The sequence below is a fragment of the Tursiops truncatus genome, chromosome 10, assembly GCF_011762595.2.
Source record: "Tursiops truncatus isolate mTurTru1 chromosome 10, mTurTru1.mat.Y, whole genome shotgun sequence".
Taxonomy (NCBI): Eukaryota; Metazoa; Chordata; class Mammalia; order Artiodactyla; family Delphinidae; genus Tursiops; species Tursiops truncatus.
In genome coordinates, this window is record NC_047043.1 from 42968706 (window position 1) to 42986576 (window position 17871).

The window sequence follows — 17871 nt, forward strand, 5'->3', positions numbered from 1 at the left end:
CCTACGGAATTTGCAAACGACGCAACTGGCAAGAGCTTAATTTCCAAAATATACAAACAGCTCATACAACTCAACAACAAAAAACCAAACAACCCAATCAAAAAATGGGAAGGAAAAATATAGACATTTCTCCAAAGACACACAGATGGCCAAGAGGCACATGAAAAGATGCTCAACATCGCTAATTATCAGAGAAATGCAAATCAAAGCTACAATGCAGTATCACCTCACACCGGTCAGAATGGCCATCATCAAAAAGTCCACAAACAATAAATGCTGGAGAGGGTGTGGAGAAAAGGGAACCCTCCTGCACTGTTGGTGGGAATGCAAATTGATACAGCCGCTATGGAGGGTCCTTAAAAACCTAAAAATAGAGCTACCATATGACCCAGCAATCCCACTACTGGGCATATACCCTGAGAAAACTATAATTCAAAAAGATACGTGCACCCCTGTGTTCATAGCAGAACTATTTACAATAGCCAAGACTTGGAAGCAAACTAAATGTCCACCGACAGATGAATGGATAAAGAAGGTGTGGTACATATATACAATGAAATATTGCTTAGGCATAATAATGAACAAAGTAATATCATTTGCAGCAACATGGGTGGACCTAGAGATTATCACAGTAAGTAAAGTAAGTCAGAAAGAGAAAGACAAATACCATATGATATCACTTATATATGGAATCTAAAATATGACACGAATGAAGTTATCTAGGAAATAGAAACAGACTCACAGACATAGAGAACAGACCTGTGGTTGCCAAGGTGGAGTGGGGTGGGGAGAGAAGGATTCAGAGTCTGGGATGAGCAGATGCAAACTATTATATAAGGATGGATAAACAACAAGGTCCTACTGTATAGCACAGGGAACTATAGTCAATATCCTGAGATAAACCTTAATGAAAAGAATATGAAAAAGAATATATATGTATAACTGAAACACTCTGCTGTACAGCAGAAATTAACACAACATTGTAAATGGACTGTACTTCAATTTAAAAAAAATGAAATTACCTTCGTGTAGAGGGACCTGAAGCGGTCAGTGGCACGGTCTAGCCTGCCCTGGACTTCCCTGTGGGTGGCAGAGGTATCCAGGTGGCCCTGCTCAGCCCGGCCGCCTCCCTCTCTCCTGCTGCAAGACTTGGCTGCTTCCAACACTCTGTTCCCAGAGATCGTGATGTACCTCAAGTCACCTTTGTGCGAAATGACATCTTCCGAGAAGCTCTTCTGCCTCTTCAGTTTGGCCGTCAGACCACCGAGGTCGTCGGCACCTGCTTCCAGGTTCTCCAGCTCTTGTTCTGACTGCTGCAGCCACTGCTCAAACTCGCCGTAGTCGGCGTCGAACTTCTCCAGCTCCTCCTGCAGGGAGTGGGTCAGCCGCATCCTCTTCTCCGATTCGGCCAGCGCGCTTTCATAATGCGCCTTCAGCTCCTTGACGTTCCTCTGCAGCTTCTCCTTTTCTTCCGGGCAGAGGTGGTGGCCCTGCTTCTCCAGCAAGGCCTGGGCCGCCTGGGTGGCCACAAGGACAGCCTGGTGCTGGGCCGCGAGCTCCGCATGCTGGGCCTGCGGGAGAGCAGATCAGGCATCATGTGGATGCAGGACCCACAGACCCAGGACCCGCAGGCCTGCTTCCCATCAACCTGTCTAGGGTGCCCGCTGTTTCCCTCTTAATGGTGAACTTCCTAAAAGCAAAAGCTGCTTTGTGAGCAGCTAATTTTAAAATCTAATTTTAAAATTTCCAATCTTCTCTGGAAAGTACTGTTTTTGAGAAGGTTGGAAAAAATGGAACGAATTTCTGTTCCAGCCTTAAAACAAGCATCTACAATCTGCTCTCATTTTACTCATCCCTTCCCTACGAGCCCCCTGAAGGGATTGTCAATGTCTTTACCTAATTATTGATCACGGAAGTACAGTATTTTTTCTTAGGAAATGATCCTGAAAAGATATTTAATAGGAAAAAAAGAATCTATAATTTGAAACCTATAAAAACACTACGATCATCAGTAAGCAAGAACAACATACATTCGGAGAAGCCCAAAGGAAGTTAAAGGAACACATATAATAAAGGAGCATCTTGGAGCTACTCAGCTGACTGGGTCGCAGTTTCCTGCATGTGGAAAAAGGGACAATAACCCTACACATCACAGGTTTGCTGAAAGGAGCACAGGAAACCGCACACAGAGAATGCTGCCTGTTGAGCCCGGTACATGTCAGGGATCAAAGTCCACCCTGGAGGCAAGAGCAGAGCGTCTGGCAGGTCACAGGTGTGGGGCAGAAAGGTCACAGGTGTGCACAGCTACCCGCCCTCAGCCCTCAGCCGTGTGGGCCTCAGTGGCTAGAGTCCCTTCCTCTCCAGCCATAACCAGCTTCTTCCATCCACCCCAATATGCCATTAAAATGTGGTAAACAGCATAATGGAAAAGAATATAGAAAAGAATGCATACATATGTATAACTGAATTACTTTGCTGTACAGCAGAAGCTAATACAACATTGTAAATCAACTATACTTCAATTAAAAAAAAAAAGCATAGTAATCCTTTTGGGCCATTTTCCACATTTCTTGTAATGTCTGAAGTGGAGCCATACAGCCTGATCCCATCACCTCCGAGCTCCCTCTCCGACCTGGCCCTCCCCCTTCCCTACACCACACACTCGGCCTCCCACCTCTACCCCACCCCCACCCGCGGGCACATCTGGACCTCTTTCTCTAGCTGCTCTCTTGTCTGGTTCCAGCTCTCCCCTCAGACACCTGCCTGCAACCCCTACCTCCTCTGAGTCTTTGCAGGAATCTCATCCCCCCATGTGGACCTACTTGGACGAGGCTATTAACCCTGAAAGGTGGTCCCACCCCATCTGCCCACCCGTACCTAACTTGGCAAAAAGTTACCACCTTCCAGCATCCCACAGAATTTGGATGTTTACTGCCTGCCCTATTATCGTCACCCCCCAGCAGGCAAGCACCAAGACAGGGAATTTACTTTGCTCACTACCTAGAACAGAGCACTCAGGGGTTGAGAAAATATCATTCTATGCCATCAAGTGAAAAGGGCCAAGAAGCACTGCTGTGGGACAGCTGTTCCCGCGAAGTCTGATCCCAGCCGCCAGCCGAGAACACTCATCAATCCTTTTTCCCTTGTCTGTGACAGCACCTGACACACAGTGGGCACAGGACAAATACTTTTGTCTAAATAACTTTTCTCCCGCAGGCTTTTCTCTCTCTTCGGTATCTGAATTATATTCATACACCATCTCCGTGGTCAGACAGATGTATATAATACCTATAAAGTCACCTGACCCATCCCTTCCTTTTACAGATGAGGGGAGACAGGCTGGGCCCAGAACACGTAGCGCAGAGAGTTAGTACGAGAGCCCTCGTGTCTCCCGAGCCTCTGGGCCATCTCTCCACTTTGCCAGGAGAGCAGGAATTTGTGAAGCACTTTCAGATTCTCATACTCTTAGCAGTGAAAAGTTCAGAAGGCAAACTTCATGCTGTGGCTAAAAACAAGTGTTTCCGGTAAGGCACCTGTATGTCTGGGTCCACCCTGGTATTTTTCACTCCTTTGGTCAAGTTACTAACCTTTCCTGACTCCTTTGTACCTGACTCACAGGTTCCTTTAGGAATTCATTAGATTTTTCATTTTAAGACCCAATTACAGTCAGGTTCTGGAATAGCCCCTTGAAATTGTGATGTAATGAATATCCCAGCTCTTCTGGTTTCCTTTCTACTTCCTGTACTAGAAGAGCTTCACAGAGGGCATTCTATTCCCAAGACTCCAAAGACAAAGACTCGGAGGCAAACAACAGAATTGCAAATGTTCCCGAGGCCCAGGCATCTGCCCATCAAAAGCCACACACTGAAATAAAATGATCAACTATGTGACTCTTTAAAAATGGCTTTCAAATGTTCCCTTGGCTCCTGTAGCAGCATTAATGTTAGCCCTAGATTTTTCATGCAGTGAATTTTCACTCCTCTTCTCAGCCACAGCCTTCACCAAAAAGATGACCTGAAGTCTGGAGAGAACTTGAGTAAACTCAGGAGGGCACAGCAAGCCCGGGCTGGAATTTAGCAGAGGGACTGAGCTCACAGCCTAGTTTAAAATCCCAACTCCACCCCTTACTAGAAGTGTAACCTCAGGCAAGACACCTCATTCTGTAAGTTACAGCTTCCCTATCTGTAAAATGAGAATGAGAATAACATTAATAATAATAATTTCATCACCATAATAATGATATTCTCATTTGACAGAGTGGTGGGGAGAACTAAATGAACACAGTAATGAGTCAGGATGGGAAGAGCTCTGAAGAGTGCCTGGTCCACTGTCACTGCTTTACGAACATTAGCTATTATTGTTATTTCTATTAATTCCTTACAACGCTGCTTCACGGAGAAGAACACCACATCCAATGATGTATTTCCCACTGTTTTTCACTTGCTTAGAATTCTCACGATAACTTACATGGACATACTGATGACCCTAAAACAAGGACTTTACTCTCAAGGGTCCCTGAGCTTTGAAAAGATAACTCACGTGCTAAGTGCTTCCTGTCTTTACAGACCTGAAAATAGACTTTAACAAGATCATCTGTTTAAAACCACTCACCTTCATCTTCTGGTACTGCTGGTTCAGGTTCTCCTGGGTGGTCGCTACGTGCCCATCAACATCCATATCCAACAGGTTACCATTAACTTCATCCTCTTCTCCCATCACCGACTTGCCGTCACCCTCTTGAATATGAGTCCCGTTCTGTTCAATGACCTGTTTCTGTTCCATCCCTGCCCTTCCTGAGTCTCTGTCAACATTTGCCAACCAGTCCAAAAGGTTTTCGATTTTGGTTTTGCTCTCTTCCAGCTGCTTTACAGCTGCAACCTGGGCAGGAAAGGTCACAATAGATAACCTTGAATGTGGGCCGAGGCAAGAGTGTTAAGACTTTCCAAAAGCAAATACTTAGATCATTGAAAATCAGAGCAGGGAAATTAAACCAGACCCACAATGAAAACTGAACACACTGAAATTAAGCCTTACAGCAACAGGCAGTTACCCTGAAGTTTCCACTGTTCTTAAAAACACATTCCAAAGTTTTAACTGTACTTAATGGACCTCACACATTTCACAAGTAGAAAGCCTGACAATCCCACTTAAATTGTTTTTAAAAGTTTAACGGAGCCTACAAACTATTATGTATAAAATAAATAAGCTACTAAGATATACTGTACAACCCAGGGAAGATAGCCAATATTTTATAATAACTCTAAATGGAGTAAACCTTTAAGAATTATGAATCACTATGTTGTGCACCTGACACATATAATATTGCACATCAACTATACCTCAATAAAATTTTTTTTTTTAAAGTTCAACAAAGCCAATTCTTCAAACTTTGTAGTATTTGGTCAATTGCCTACATGAAAACCCAGAATTCTAGTCTCTGGTGCTAATCATCACTTACGACCACCTGATACCACATAATAAATCAAGGCGCTGTTACACTCATCATTTTCAACAAAGCCGTAAGAACAGGGTACCACATATTTGAATAAGGACCTTTTCCGTTTCTTCCTTGATTGCTGTCGTCACAACTTTATCCAGCTCTTTTTTCGACTGTTCCGCCTTTAAATTAAGCTGTTCACACTTTATCTTAGCTTCATTAAGTTTCTGTTCAATCAGAGCCTTATCCTCTCGTGACAGTTTTTCACCACTCTCTTTTAAGAAGTTCTCTGTGTTTTTCACTATTTCTGCCAATGCCTGTGCACTTCCTTGCATATCTTTCTGTAATTCCTTATAACACAAAAGAAAAATAAAATCTTAGTAAATTACTACCTATTTAATTCTTCCACAATTATAATTCTAAAACAGGGTGGAGGGGGCAGAGAAGAATCTAGCACATACAGGTTGTTAAAGCATATTCAATACTCTGTTAATCTGAGTTGGTTTATTTAAATCACAATATTTAATATAATTTGAAACCTCAGAGAACATTAAAGAAAGGTATGAGATTTGCAAGTTTAACAAATGGATGTGGTTTGTAAAACACTGAAAACAATTAAGTATTTATATATGTAATCTATACATATTTGCACATACCAGATTTTTTTACATTATGTGAGTACATTTATAAAAGCTTTTAAACACATGGTAATATTATATGTTCTGTTTTTAAACATTTAATTTTAACATATATCTGCTGCTCAGGATAAAAACAAATAGTTCTCAAAGTTATGAGCTAAATTATTCCTAATGTAATTTCTATACTAAGATGATGACTTCTTCTAAATACCAGAGCTCTATAAAATAAAATGTTTGCTTCTTTGCCCTAGCTGCTAGGAAGCTCAGAGTAAGATCTCTCCTTAACAGTTACAGCTTTCCTTCGTCTAGAGTTCTTTATGTAATTTTTCCTCCTTTACACTTTCATTCTCTATAGAGTACTATGTTTAACTCTGCATATTGTTTTTCTCCATAGTTTTATTTTAAGCCTCCCCAAATTTTTCTAGGAAGTATTTGAATTGAAAGAGATACTGTCCAGTTTTCCAAGCACCACTTAGTGAAGAGACTGTCTTTTCCCCATTGCATATTTTTGCCTCCTGTGCTGTAGATTAAGTGACCATAGCTGTGTGAGTTTATCTCTGGGCTATTTATCCTGTTCCATTGATCTCTGTGTCTGTTTTTGTGCCAGTACCATACTGTTTTATTACTATAGCATTGTAGGATGGTTTGAAATCCAGGAGTATGATAACTCTAGCTTTGTTCTTTCTCAAAGTTGCTTTGGCTATTTGGGGTCTTTTGTGGTTCCATATAAATTTTAGGATTATTTGTTCTAGTTCTGTGAAACATGTCATGGGTATTTTGATAGGGATCACAATGAATCTGTAGATTTCTTTGAGTGGTATGCACATTTTAACAATATCAATTCTTCTAATCCATGAATGCTATGTATAGAATACAAAAAAATACAAGGATATATTGTACAGCACAGAGAATGAAGCCAATATGTTAGAATAATTTTAAATGGTGTATCATCTATTGCGTTGGCCAAAAAGTTCGTTCTGGTCTTTCCGTAAGATGTTACAGGAAAACCTGAACGAACTTTTCGGCCAACCCAATATTAAGTGTTGAATCACTGTGTTGTATATCTGAAACTAATATAATATTGTAAATCAACTATACTTTAAAATAAATAAATATTTTTTAATAAAGAAAGAGACACTCTTTACTGAGCCACTACTATATGACATTAACTGTGCTGGTCACTTTACATAAAATATCTATTTGAGTCTGACAATAACATGGCAGTGGAAGTTTGAGCAAAGACAGTGAGGCCCAGAGAGATTAAGGTACAAAGCTGACAATGTGTAGAGTCTGGGACTGGATGATCTCGTTACAGTGAGAATGTTCTTTCTCCTGACACCAAAATAAAACTTTATCTGTCATTATTGTTTGTTCCTTCAGTGAAAAAAAACAAATTCCAGAGAACAATGAAAGGAATAGGATGGGGTTAAGAGAGAAAAAGAACCCAAACTCATGGCTATGTCTCCTGATTTGCAAGTGAGTTGGGCTTCAACAGATCCAAATTCTAACTCATCACACAAGGTATTTCCACTATCAAATCTCCTTTATATCGCCTCCACTCGATGTCTCACTAAAAAAAAAAAAGCCAGGAAAATTACCTGGCTTGTTGGAGCTGGACGTATGACTCTTAGTATAAAGTTTCAAGCTCAGGTCTGGGGGCGTCTTGGGTGCACCTTGCCTCCGAAAAGCTAAAATGATGACTACTTTCCAATAACCTGAACTGCTTTCCAAATACTTGTAATCAGTCTTAACATCAACTCAACCCACTAATGCAAAGCTAGATTCTACCTCCTGCTTGGACTGGTACTTCTTTAACTCAGCCGTGCCATCTCCAATCATGAAGGCTTCCTGATGACCAATGAGGCGGTTCTCGGTTTGGGTGAGGAGGTCACAGATGCCCTGGAGTTTCTCTCTGTACTCCTGCTGACGCTCCTCCACCATCTGAAGGGAGCAAAAGCAAAGCCTCGTGAATGTGGCCACCAACTCACTACTGTCATAGCTCTTTACGAGAACACATTTTGCAAGCTTCCTCTATGTAAGCTCTCCTAAGTATGCTGTAAACATGATAGCAGTGGGGTACACGCTGAGCAAGGTACACAGAAAGTGAGAGCATGTCTCATGTACAAGGAAGGAGATCCCGTTTGGATGACAGCTCAACAGAACACTGGCCACGCATATGTGTAAGAGATGGAGCTTCTGACTGACAGGAAGAAACATCCCACTTTCTGAAGCTCTTGAAACCTGCGACACACACAATTAATTCTGCAAAATGATATCAAAACAGAAGTTAGTCGTGATTTGTCTGTTAAAATATTCGATACGTGTAAACAGGTTACCGTGCTGGAGACCATGCTTGTGCTTCCAGAAGTGATCAAAGGAGCCTTGCACGCAATATCTCTCCTTAATCACTGTGGCTAATTCCATCCCCACCTCTGCTCATTATTGCTATTGGATGGACCACCTCAATATAATTCGTTAAATCACCCTAAGAGATTAATTCAGTCATTACTTGCATCTTTTGTTTTCCTTTTATATACATACTAGTTATTTATTCTATAGCCATAGATCATGTTGACTAGGAGCCTGACACATGCCAGGCAAGGTCCTGAGGGTTTTAAATTCTTTCTTTCATCGGTGCCCACAATACTACCGGGCAAGCACTGCTATGATTTCCAATTTCCCAATGAGAAAACTGGTTCAGTGACTTGCCCTGGGTCCCACAGCAAGTGAGTGGTATAAATGGGGTGTAAACTCAGGCAGCCTGGCTCCAGAGCCTGGCCCTACCCTGCCATGCCCACCCACCTCCCAAAGGGAAAAGATACCCTTAACCTTCTCTATCCACATGTTCATCAATTTATCCCCAGAAATTTCTCAATGCATCTACATTTCCTCCTCCTAGAAAAAAAATCAAAACTCTCCTCTGAAAACAGTAGTTTGAGGGAGGTCATGAAAATTAAAAGCAACTAATTATAGCCTTCTTATAGCACACAGTACTTTTATATATTGTAGGATCGCTATATTATACCCTGTTCACTCATTACCAGTCCAGAAAATCTCTCCTGTCTTCTCTTATCCACAACCCTTAGGGTTTACATTACAGGTTTCACACTGAAGACCTAAATACCAAGAATTCCCACTCCGCAAAGAGAGGCGGACCTTCTGACGATCGAGATCTTGTTCTAGCTGTAACTGAGCCTCTAACTGTTCCACCTGGGTAGTTACTGATTCCTGCACGTCAAGGAAACCCTTCTGAGTTGTATTTAAGAGCCTCAGCAGTTGTCTGCTTTGGGTGGGAGACAGATCTTGTGCATGTTCAGAGATGAAGAACTGCACGTCAAAGGCAGTGGTCTCCAGCTGCATTTTGGTGTGTCCGAGGTCTTTTAACACATTCTGTGAAAAAAGTAGTATGAGTTACCAACAGCGAGTTAAGCCACAATAGAAAGTTTCTATTAACAATAACATTTATTATAAATATGCTTCTTCTATCAGGGATTCAAGCTTTTATTGACATTTTTTCACAATTCACTGAGTCAAGCCATTCATTCGTACTGAATGGTAGTGATGAAATTATTTCAATACTATGGTCATTAATACATTAAAAAATAATCCCTCTCAGAATATATTAACCTTGTCTGGCAGAGTTACTTGAAATGTAACTCCACCAAAAGGTAAAGATCTAACTTGTGTACATTTAGCACATTGAAGGGAAACAACATTAAAATACTGAATGGATAAAGAAAATGTGGCACATATATACAATGGAATATTACTCAGCCATAAAAAGAAATGAAATTGAGTTATTTCTAATGAGGTGGATGGACCTAGAGTCTATCATACAGAGTGAAGTAAGTCAGAAAGAGAAAAACAAATATCATATGCTAACACATATATATGGAATCTAAAAAAAAAATGGTTCTGAAGAACCTAGGGGCAGGACAGAAATAAAGATGCAGATGTAGAGAATGGACTTGAGGACACAGGGAGGGGGAAGGGTAAGCTGGGATGAAGTGAGACAGTGGCATGGACATATACACACTACCAAATGTAAAATAGATAGCTAGTGGGAAGCAGCCACATAGCACAGGGAGATCAGCTCGGTGCTTTGTGACCACCTAGTGGGGTGGGATAGGGAGGGTGGGAGGGAGACACAAGAGGGAGGAGATATGGGGATATATGTATACATATAGCTGATTCACTTTATTATATAGCAGAAACTAACGCAACAATGTAAAGTAATTATACTCCAATAAAGATGTTAAAAATATATTCCTTGCTAATATTTATAATATCCATGTAATTGTGGCAGCACATACACGAGACCATGGGAATTTAAAACATAAATCCAGTAGGCCAGAATTTCAGTTTTCTGACTCGCAGGCCAGGAGTGTCACTGCCCGCCATTCATGAGGGATGCTGTTCACATTAAGAACTTGGGGAAGAAAGGCATGACAGAAATGATTAATACCGTGAAGCAGCTACAGGACTGATTTAAATGATTGTCTTTATGTGACTGATACATACATAAATACATAAATACCAACCTCAACATGCAGTGGTAGTAAGAGTTTTATAAAGTCTGCAGGGACCTCATCAGAATGACATCTGTAAGGCTGTGATTATTTTATAGCTGAGTCAACTGTGAACAAACACCTCTTAGAGAAAAAGGAAATAATCCTTTATAGCTTCAGCAAAGTCACATTTTTTCTAAACCTTTGTTACATTCAATCCACAGGTTTTCTGATGTACTTGGTCTTATTGACTTTGACACTTGCCTTGAGAAACTCCAAGCTTTGCTTTACGTGTCCAGTATTTTGAACCATCATGACCTCCACATCCTTCACAGATGTGCTCATCTCTGATATCCAACGTGAGAACAACTGAAGTTTGTGCAAAAATTCTTCATGGGCAACTGCTAGTTTAGACTAGAAAATAAAATTGCATGTTCATTTCTGTCTGTCCCCAAATTTCAAATTCCTACAAATAATGATCCTGTGTTAAGAGCTTAACAGTTTATCATCTTATGACTAAATTTTCAAACCCTCAGTTTTCTCCCAAACACTAGTTCTGACTCAACGTGAGACGGTCTGGTACCTACCATCTCGGAGTCGATAGCCATCATGATGTGGTTCATTCTTTCCGAAGACAAGGCATGGAGGGAGGAGAAGGCCGTCTGCAGACTCTGGAGGCTTACACTCAGGTCCTCGAGCTGTCCCCTGGGGAAGTCACCTGGCAGAGACTTTAAAAACTCTTCTGCCAGCGTCATGTCTTTTCTTAAAATCACACCAATTGGAGCCAATCCCAATTCAAATGTCTGCAAAAAATACACATCCCAGATATACCTAGTGAGAAACACAAATATAACTAATATTCAAAATATAAAAATGCTCTTTTTAATTTTCCAAATTAATATCAGCTGACTACCCTCCATAACCGGCAGCAGACAATTCTTACCTCTAGCTGTTTAAGTTGGTTCTTCAAAGCTTCTAGATTGTTATCCAGAGACTCCTGGTTACCTAAGGGAGGCCTCATATCTTGAAGCAAAGCCAAATACTCGCACATCTTTGATCTGTGCTGTAAACACTGTTGTAGCTCATTGGAAAACTAAACACAAATGTGGACATGTTAATTCAATAGGCTTTATGCAGATTTTCAAGCAAATAAAATGTATGGGATTATTCCCAAATGCAGCTACTTCCTTATAAAATGTAAAGTATACTTACTTGTTCCATCAAGCTGTCTCCAGAAGCCATGTCTTTTGACCCTGAAATACATTCCAAATGGTTTGGGGATTCAGCGCATAGCTCCTCCAGCCTCCTGCCTCTTGGCAATGCTGATGCACAGACAGGAGAGTTTTCTGGTCCATTTTCTTTCATATTTTGTAAATTAAGGGAATGGGGTTTTTCTCTCTTGCTGTTAAGATCATCAAGAATGTGTGGCTTTTCATCCATCATCTCAGAAGCTGTAGATGATTTTTGATTCAATTCTCCACCCTGTCCTCCTTTCTCTGAATATCCATCAGCAAGCAGCTTGCAGAAAACATTTTCAAGTTGCAGAGGAAGAACTTCAGATGTCCTACCTCTTTTCTCTAGATCACACTCCATTTGAGTTAATTCTTTCATCAATTCAAATGCTCCCGTAATTTTCTGGCTATACTGATTTTGCTTAAGTATATCGAGAAGCAGCTCAGACTTGAGGTTTGCAGTACAGAGCGGATCCTCTCTGCCCTCTGCTTTTAGTTCTGGCGAGTTATTCATGGGGGAAACACCATAGTCACTGGTTTTAGAGTCGCCAGACACACCAGATGCTTCACTTACCAATGATGATGAGCTAACTCTTTTAATTAAGTTTTGAATTGAAATGTTAGTATCTGCACAGGCTGAAGGTTCTCCAAGCTCTTGAGGATTCGTATGACCTTCTTTCAATCTACCTTTTAAGATGTCCTCGACATCTTCAGTGGAGACCTGAGATAACTCAGGAATCTGAACCTCGTTTTCCTGGACTCCTGGAGATGAGGCTGGTTCTTTTCGTGCCTGTTGCTCAATTACTCCTTTCTCACTGTTAATTTCTAAGGATGAGCAGTCAGTGTTTAAAGTGTTACTGGAGTTATTTCTTGTTCCATCTGCACAGAGTTCTGACTGCACAAAATCTGTATGTTTCCCAAGGCCCTCGGCATCTATAAGAGGGAAGACTGAAGGTGTGCTTTCATCTCTTTCTGGTGTGAACTCAGGAATTTCTGATCCTCCTTCTGAGACACTTTCTTTAGTAGGAAGATCCTTCTGTTGGACCATCTCCTTTGGAGGTAAGTCTTCTTGGGCAAGAGCTGCCTTTTCTTTCACATTATTAACTCCTAATTGCACGTGCTCATTCCTGGGAGGGGAAGCTACTAGAATACAGCTTGGGGTATCTTCATTTGGTTTCAGTATGTCTTTTGCTTTCACATTTTTAGCACAGTGTTTTAAATAAGTAAACAGATCAAGCTCTTTTTCAGGTCCATCGGTGGTTGAATCTTTCTCAATCCTTGTATTCCTTTCAGACAAGGTCATGTCTGAAGTCATGTCATCAGTGATCACTTGGGAAACTGAGGAATCGAAAATTTCTTCATGATTCTCAAATTGAACGGGACTTTTGCTAACTATTGTTGGCAGATTCTTTGGTTCATCTTTAAGGGCTACTGTTGCTTTTTTAAGGCTTCCTTCCTGATTATGTCCTTCACTGTGTGTGATGTGTGGGAACGGAAATGGACTATTAACTAAATCAAGACTCTCCCTTGTACTTTTACTGGGCAAAAGTCTGAGACATTTATTATCTTCTACAGGACCTTCTATAAGCACTTCTCCTTTACCTGCACACATTTTATGAACCAATGTTTCATCTTCTATTAGTATATTGTTTTTGTCAGCTCTCCTTTTAATTAGATCTTTTCCATTGCCTTGAGGATCTTGGTCAGTTACAGAGACTCTGGATGACAACTGGCTTTCCTCCACAGGTTTTACTATTAAACTGGGCTCAGAACAAATGTCTTTATCAGAAGATGAGTCACCCTGAAGTGTCACATTCTCATAATATGGATTTCCACCTTTCACAGAGTCCATAGATTCTGGCCCTTGAATCAACTTAACCCCTGTGTTCTTTAGATCATTCGCTAGTTCAGAAGTTGAACCGACACTAGTATTATGTAAAACACCAACAGGGCTTAAAGCGTTTTCCGATTCAGTGTCTTTCATGACAGACAGCAATTTATCCTTAAGGACCATCTCATGATTCAACAGATCTTTGTTTTTTCGAACAACCTCAGTTGCATATTCTGGAAGGTTATTTCTTTCAGGAACCAAGCTACTTTTACTACTTGATTCTGGCTGCAAAACATTTACACTTTGCTGTTTTTCCAAAGAACTATGATGGTGCTTTTGATCCGGGAGAATCGTTTTATTGCTACTTTGACTTGCATGGCTGTTTCCCGGTTTGGGTGCAGTGGTGACACACATGGGGACATCCACACCCTCAGTCTCGTCCTGGCACACGGGCTTTCCATCCTCACCTCCTGCTCCTTCTTCTTTGGCATCACCACCACCATCGTCATCATCGTCGTCCTGATCATTACTGTCACACTCTGAGTCCCCATAACTTTCTTCATTTTGCACAGAATCTAAACGATCGGGATCAGATTTAAATTCTTGCCCAGTTACGTACTCTTCTCTCCCTCTCCAACAGCCAGCATCCTCAGAATTTAATGGAGCCCTGAAGCTCTCTTTTCTTCCTACAATTTCATGGTCAGTCAATGAGTCAGACTCATCACCTTCAAGGTCATCTGTGCTGTCCTGTTCTGATACGATTTCCATCAACCGTCCATTCACCTCATAGGAGGCAAGTGAATTTAAATGGATTCTTTCACCAGAATCGAATTCTGCTTTCTCAGCAACTATGAGAAAATCCTGCAGAGACTGTGCTTCTCCCCTCACACCTAAGCTATCAACCAGTCCCCCTTGGGTCCCCAAAGAATGTTCATCCTCTTTAGAAACATCATAAAAAGCCTCTCCAGGAGGAGCGGCCCAGTCATCTTCCTCCGGCAGCGTGTCATAGTCCTTGGGCTGCAGACAACCATGGTCATCACCTTCCAGAGGCAGGGAATCATGGTCATCATCTTCAAACAAGGGCGTGTCATAAAAGTCAGCATCGCTGTCTGTATCTGTTTCTGTGTCGCTCTGCTGATCACCCAGCAGTGATGTTTCATAGTCACCAGCACTGGCGCTGACAGCCCCTTCAAATGATGGGGTACGAATGTGAGCCATGTTGATGTGATGACTACCACCCCTCAGGGGCAGGGCACAGGAGGACCCTTCCACCGTGGACTCACTTTGCTCGTCTTCGGGTTCCTGATGAGAAGCAGCAAGCATTTTTTCATCATTCTGATCTTGTACCTGAGGATTACTACAACCAATACCGAAAGATTTTTGTACGGTGTTTTCTCCCTGTAAACTGATGTTGATAGCTGCAATTCCCAGAAACTGGTCTTGAAATTTTTCTCTTATTCTTTGACCCGATAACATGGTTTGGTCACTGAATGGCAATGTAAAGGCTTCACATTTATTTCCATTGTTCTCTGCAGTGTGTACATCATGAAAACTTCCCTGACTGGTCCTCAGTTTATCATGACTTAACAAGGCACTCAGCCTGGGGGAATAGTCCAAGAAACTTGAATCCCTGCTAATATTATCTTCATTCACCGTTTCATTCAAATCACAGATTCTACTAGTTTTTGATTTTACTATAGGACTTATCAAATCACTTGCAAAGTTTTGAAGGTTTTTAGAATGACTACATTCATCTGCATGTCCCTTTGTTTCTATTTGGCTTTGATTTTCACTGTTTTCAAGTCTGTTTTCAGAGTCTTGTCTGAGCAGGCTAACTTCAGCAAGTCCAGGCTCTGTTAAATGTGATATCAAACTAGGAACACACAGGCTGGATGAATCCTTAACTTTATAATCAGTTGCCAGTATATCTGCCACGTTTTCTGACTGGCGAAATTCACTCCTGGTAACGTTAGTTCCCAGTTCCTGAAACTCTTCATCTATGGCATTTTCAGAGGTTCCTTTACGTTTAGGTTCTCTGCAATGACATTTATCAAAACTACCTGGTGTAGCTGTACTTTCACTCGTTTCTTTACTTGCAGCATTATTCAGAAATACGCCAGGGAGTCTTATGACATCAAGACATTCTTTCACAGGCGTGTTCTCATCAATTTCTGCACCACAGCCTTCCAGGAGCATCTGAACAGCGTCATTCAAGCCTCCATCATACAGCAAAAGCCTCTGCCCTGTGTTTGCATCCATATAGCTATTTATCATCAAATAAGACAGGAATAATTTTTTAGTTTGTTCTGAGCTCTGAGCCACCACTGGCTCTTCTCCATCAAAAACATCTTCTTCTTGCCTGTAATCATGGACCATGGATGGCTGGAATTTACAAAAAGAGAGCCATCTTCTGGAATTTTCACAAGCTTCGAAATCTCCCAAATCTGGCATTTTATCGGGCAGCGTTATACTTTTTAAAATCGATGCTGTGTGATTATCTATGATTCCGAGTTGCGTGGCAACGTCCAAACCAATGACTTGAGATGTTTCTGGAATGTAAAGAGCAGCGATTTTCTGCCTGCCGTTCAGGATCTTAGACGCCAATTCATTGGTAATCAACTCCTGCTGCAGGGAAGAAGATGTAGGGAATATCTCCCCAGAGTGAGGCCAGATGAGGCCCACGTAGCCTCGCTGAGCCTCGAGGACCAGAAGGGCACTGCTGGACGTTATCAGATCACATTGGACTGCCTCATCGACAGTTAAACGCTTGGCGGGGTTGCACTGGATGATTCCGCCTGTTTCCACCTGGTAGGTGAGGATACTGTTGGCAGTGTCTCTGTCCATCACCCCCTCTGCCACGGCTTCTTCTACAGTCATTCTCTGACCAGACTTGGAATGGATCAGACCTCCTGAAAGCAGCTGCGCACCCAGTAACCTGAACATGGTCTCACGGTCTATGAGGCCTTCGTGAGCTGCCCTTAAAATGCTTAAGTTTCTCCCACATTTTAACGTTATCCTGCCTCCTTCTTGTGGCCTCACAGGCAGAAGCCGCACCCCTGTGTTTTCCTGTAAAATACTTCTTTGCATGATATCTATTAAAGACACCTTCTCAGAGGTGGAGGGGTCGATAAGATCTTTACACAGATTCTGCCGTTCCAGGATTTTAGAAAATAAGGCAGAGGAAACCAGGTGCTGCTGGAAAGCCTTCTGCAGCGTCAGCTGTTCTCCTGTGGCCGGAATAACGAGAGAGCCTGTGGAAAGCAGGATCTCAAGAACTCTGATGGCCATGGGTTCTGAGATCACACCTTCAGCCAGAGCATCCAGCACTGGAACTGTGGTGGACGACACAGCAGAAATAATCTCCTTCGTTTCACTGAGTTCTCGGAGTTGGCTAAGAACTTGCTCATCAATAAGGCCATGATTTTGGGCATCTTTGAGGTCAAAGCATGTTCTTAATTCTGGTGAAACAAGCCCAGAAATCATGAGCTGGGTCTCAAGCAATCGGATCCCCGTGTCATAATCAATGAGGCCTCTTAACACGGCCTGAAAGACAGAAAGGACTTCTCCCGTGCCCTGATCAATGGTGCCTGCGATGACTTTATCCAGCTGAAAGGAAAGCATGAAGTCTCAGTCAGTGACACGAGGGTGGGCAGAGCGTCATGAAACTTAGTTTGCATTTTCTTATAAAAAAGACACTTCGACATAAAAATCCTCTACTTACCAAGACGCGGCAAGGCTGTGAGTGTTAAGCAGCTCAAATGCACAAGTGATCTATGTCAGTGATCTATTCGAGAGCACAGGATGTGATAAAGCTTTGAAAACGACATGCATCTGTGAACTGAAAACTTCATATCGTGTACATTAAGAAGGTTAGTGAGGACACAGGAAATGATGAGGGTGAGGAAACAGGACACACACCTAGAAGGCAAACCATGCTCTCTGCAATCGGGTGAGATTAGTCTCCTGACACAAGAGAGAGTTTCAAACCCCATGCTATTGATGTTTACAGCATACAGACTTCTTCACAGATAGCCAAAACCCATGAGCCAGGAAAATCGTTACATACCCTCAAAATACGACAAATAGTATGTAAAGTACTCCAGGGAGTGAGGGAATTGAGTATAAAGATAACTTTTTGAACACTGGATTTTGTGTTGAATATGTGTTGTCAAGTTTTAAAAGTTTAAGGATAGGCCAAATTTTAAGCTATTTCTGTTATATTTTA

At 41.7% G+C, this 17871-nt stretch overlaps 1 protein-coding gene across 29 annotated transcripts in view; it reads right to left on the reverse strand.

The window, feature by feature from the left end:
* Positions 1–17871, reverse strand: part of DST (dystonin) — a 497752-nt gene that overhangs the window by 128262 nt on the left and 351619 nt on the right. For 20 of the 29 annotated variants that reach the window (XM_033864484.2, XM_033864483.2, XM_033864472.2 and 17 more), the window contains 9 exons: positions 11796–17252; positions 11527–11676; positions 11171–11386; positions 10848–10997; positions 9232–9465; positions 7864–8016; positions 5554–5787; positions 4612–4878; positions 1023–1571 (listed from right to left, as the gene is read on the reverse strand). In XM_033864484.2, coding sequence (XP_033720375.1) covers positions 1023–1571; positions 4612–4878; positions 5554–5787; positions 7864–8016; positions 9232–9465; positions 10848–10997; positions 11171–11386; positions 11527–11676; positions 11796–17252 — 7410 coding nt within the window. The remainder of the gene's footprint in view (positions 1–1022; positions 1572–4611; positions 4879–5553; positions 5788–7863; positions 8017–9231; positions 9466–10847; positions 10998–11170; positions 11387–11526; positions 11677–11795; positions 17253–17871) is intronic. The other 9 variants (XM_073810890.1, XM_073810889.1, XM_033864492.2 and 6 more) reach the window with 2 other exon arrangements.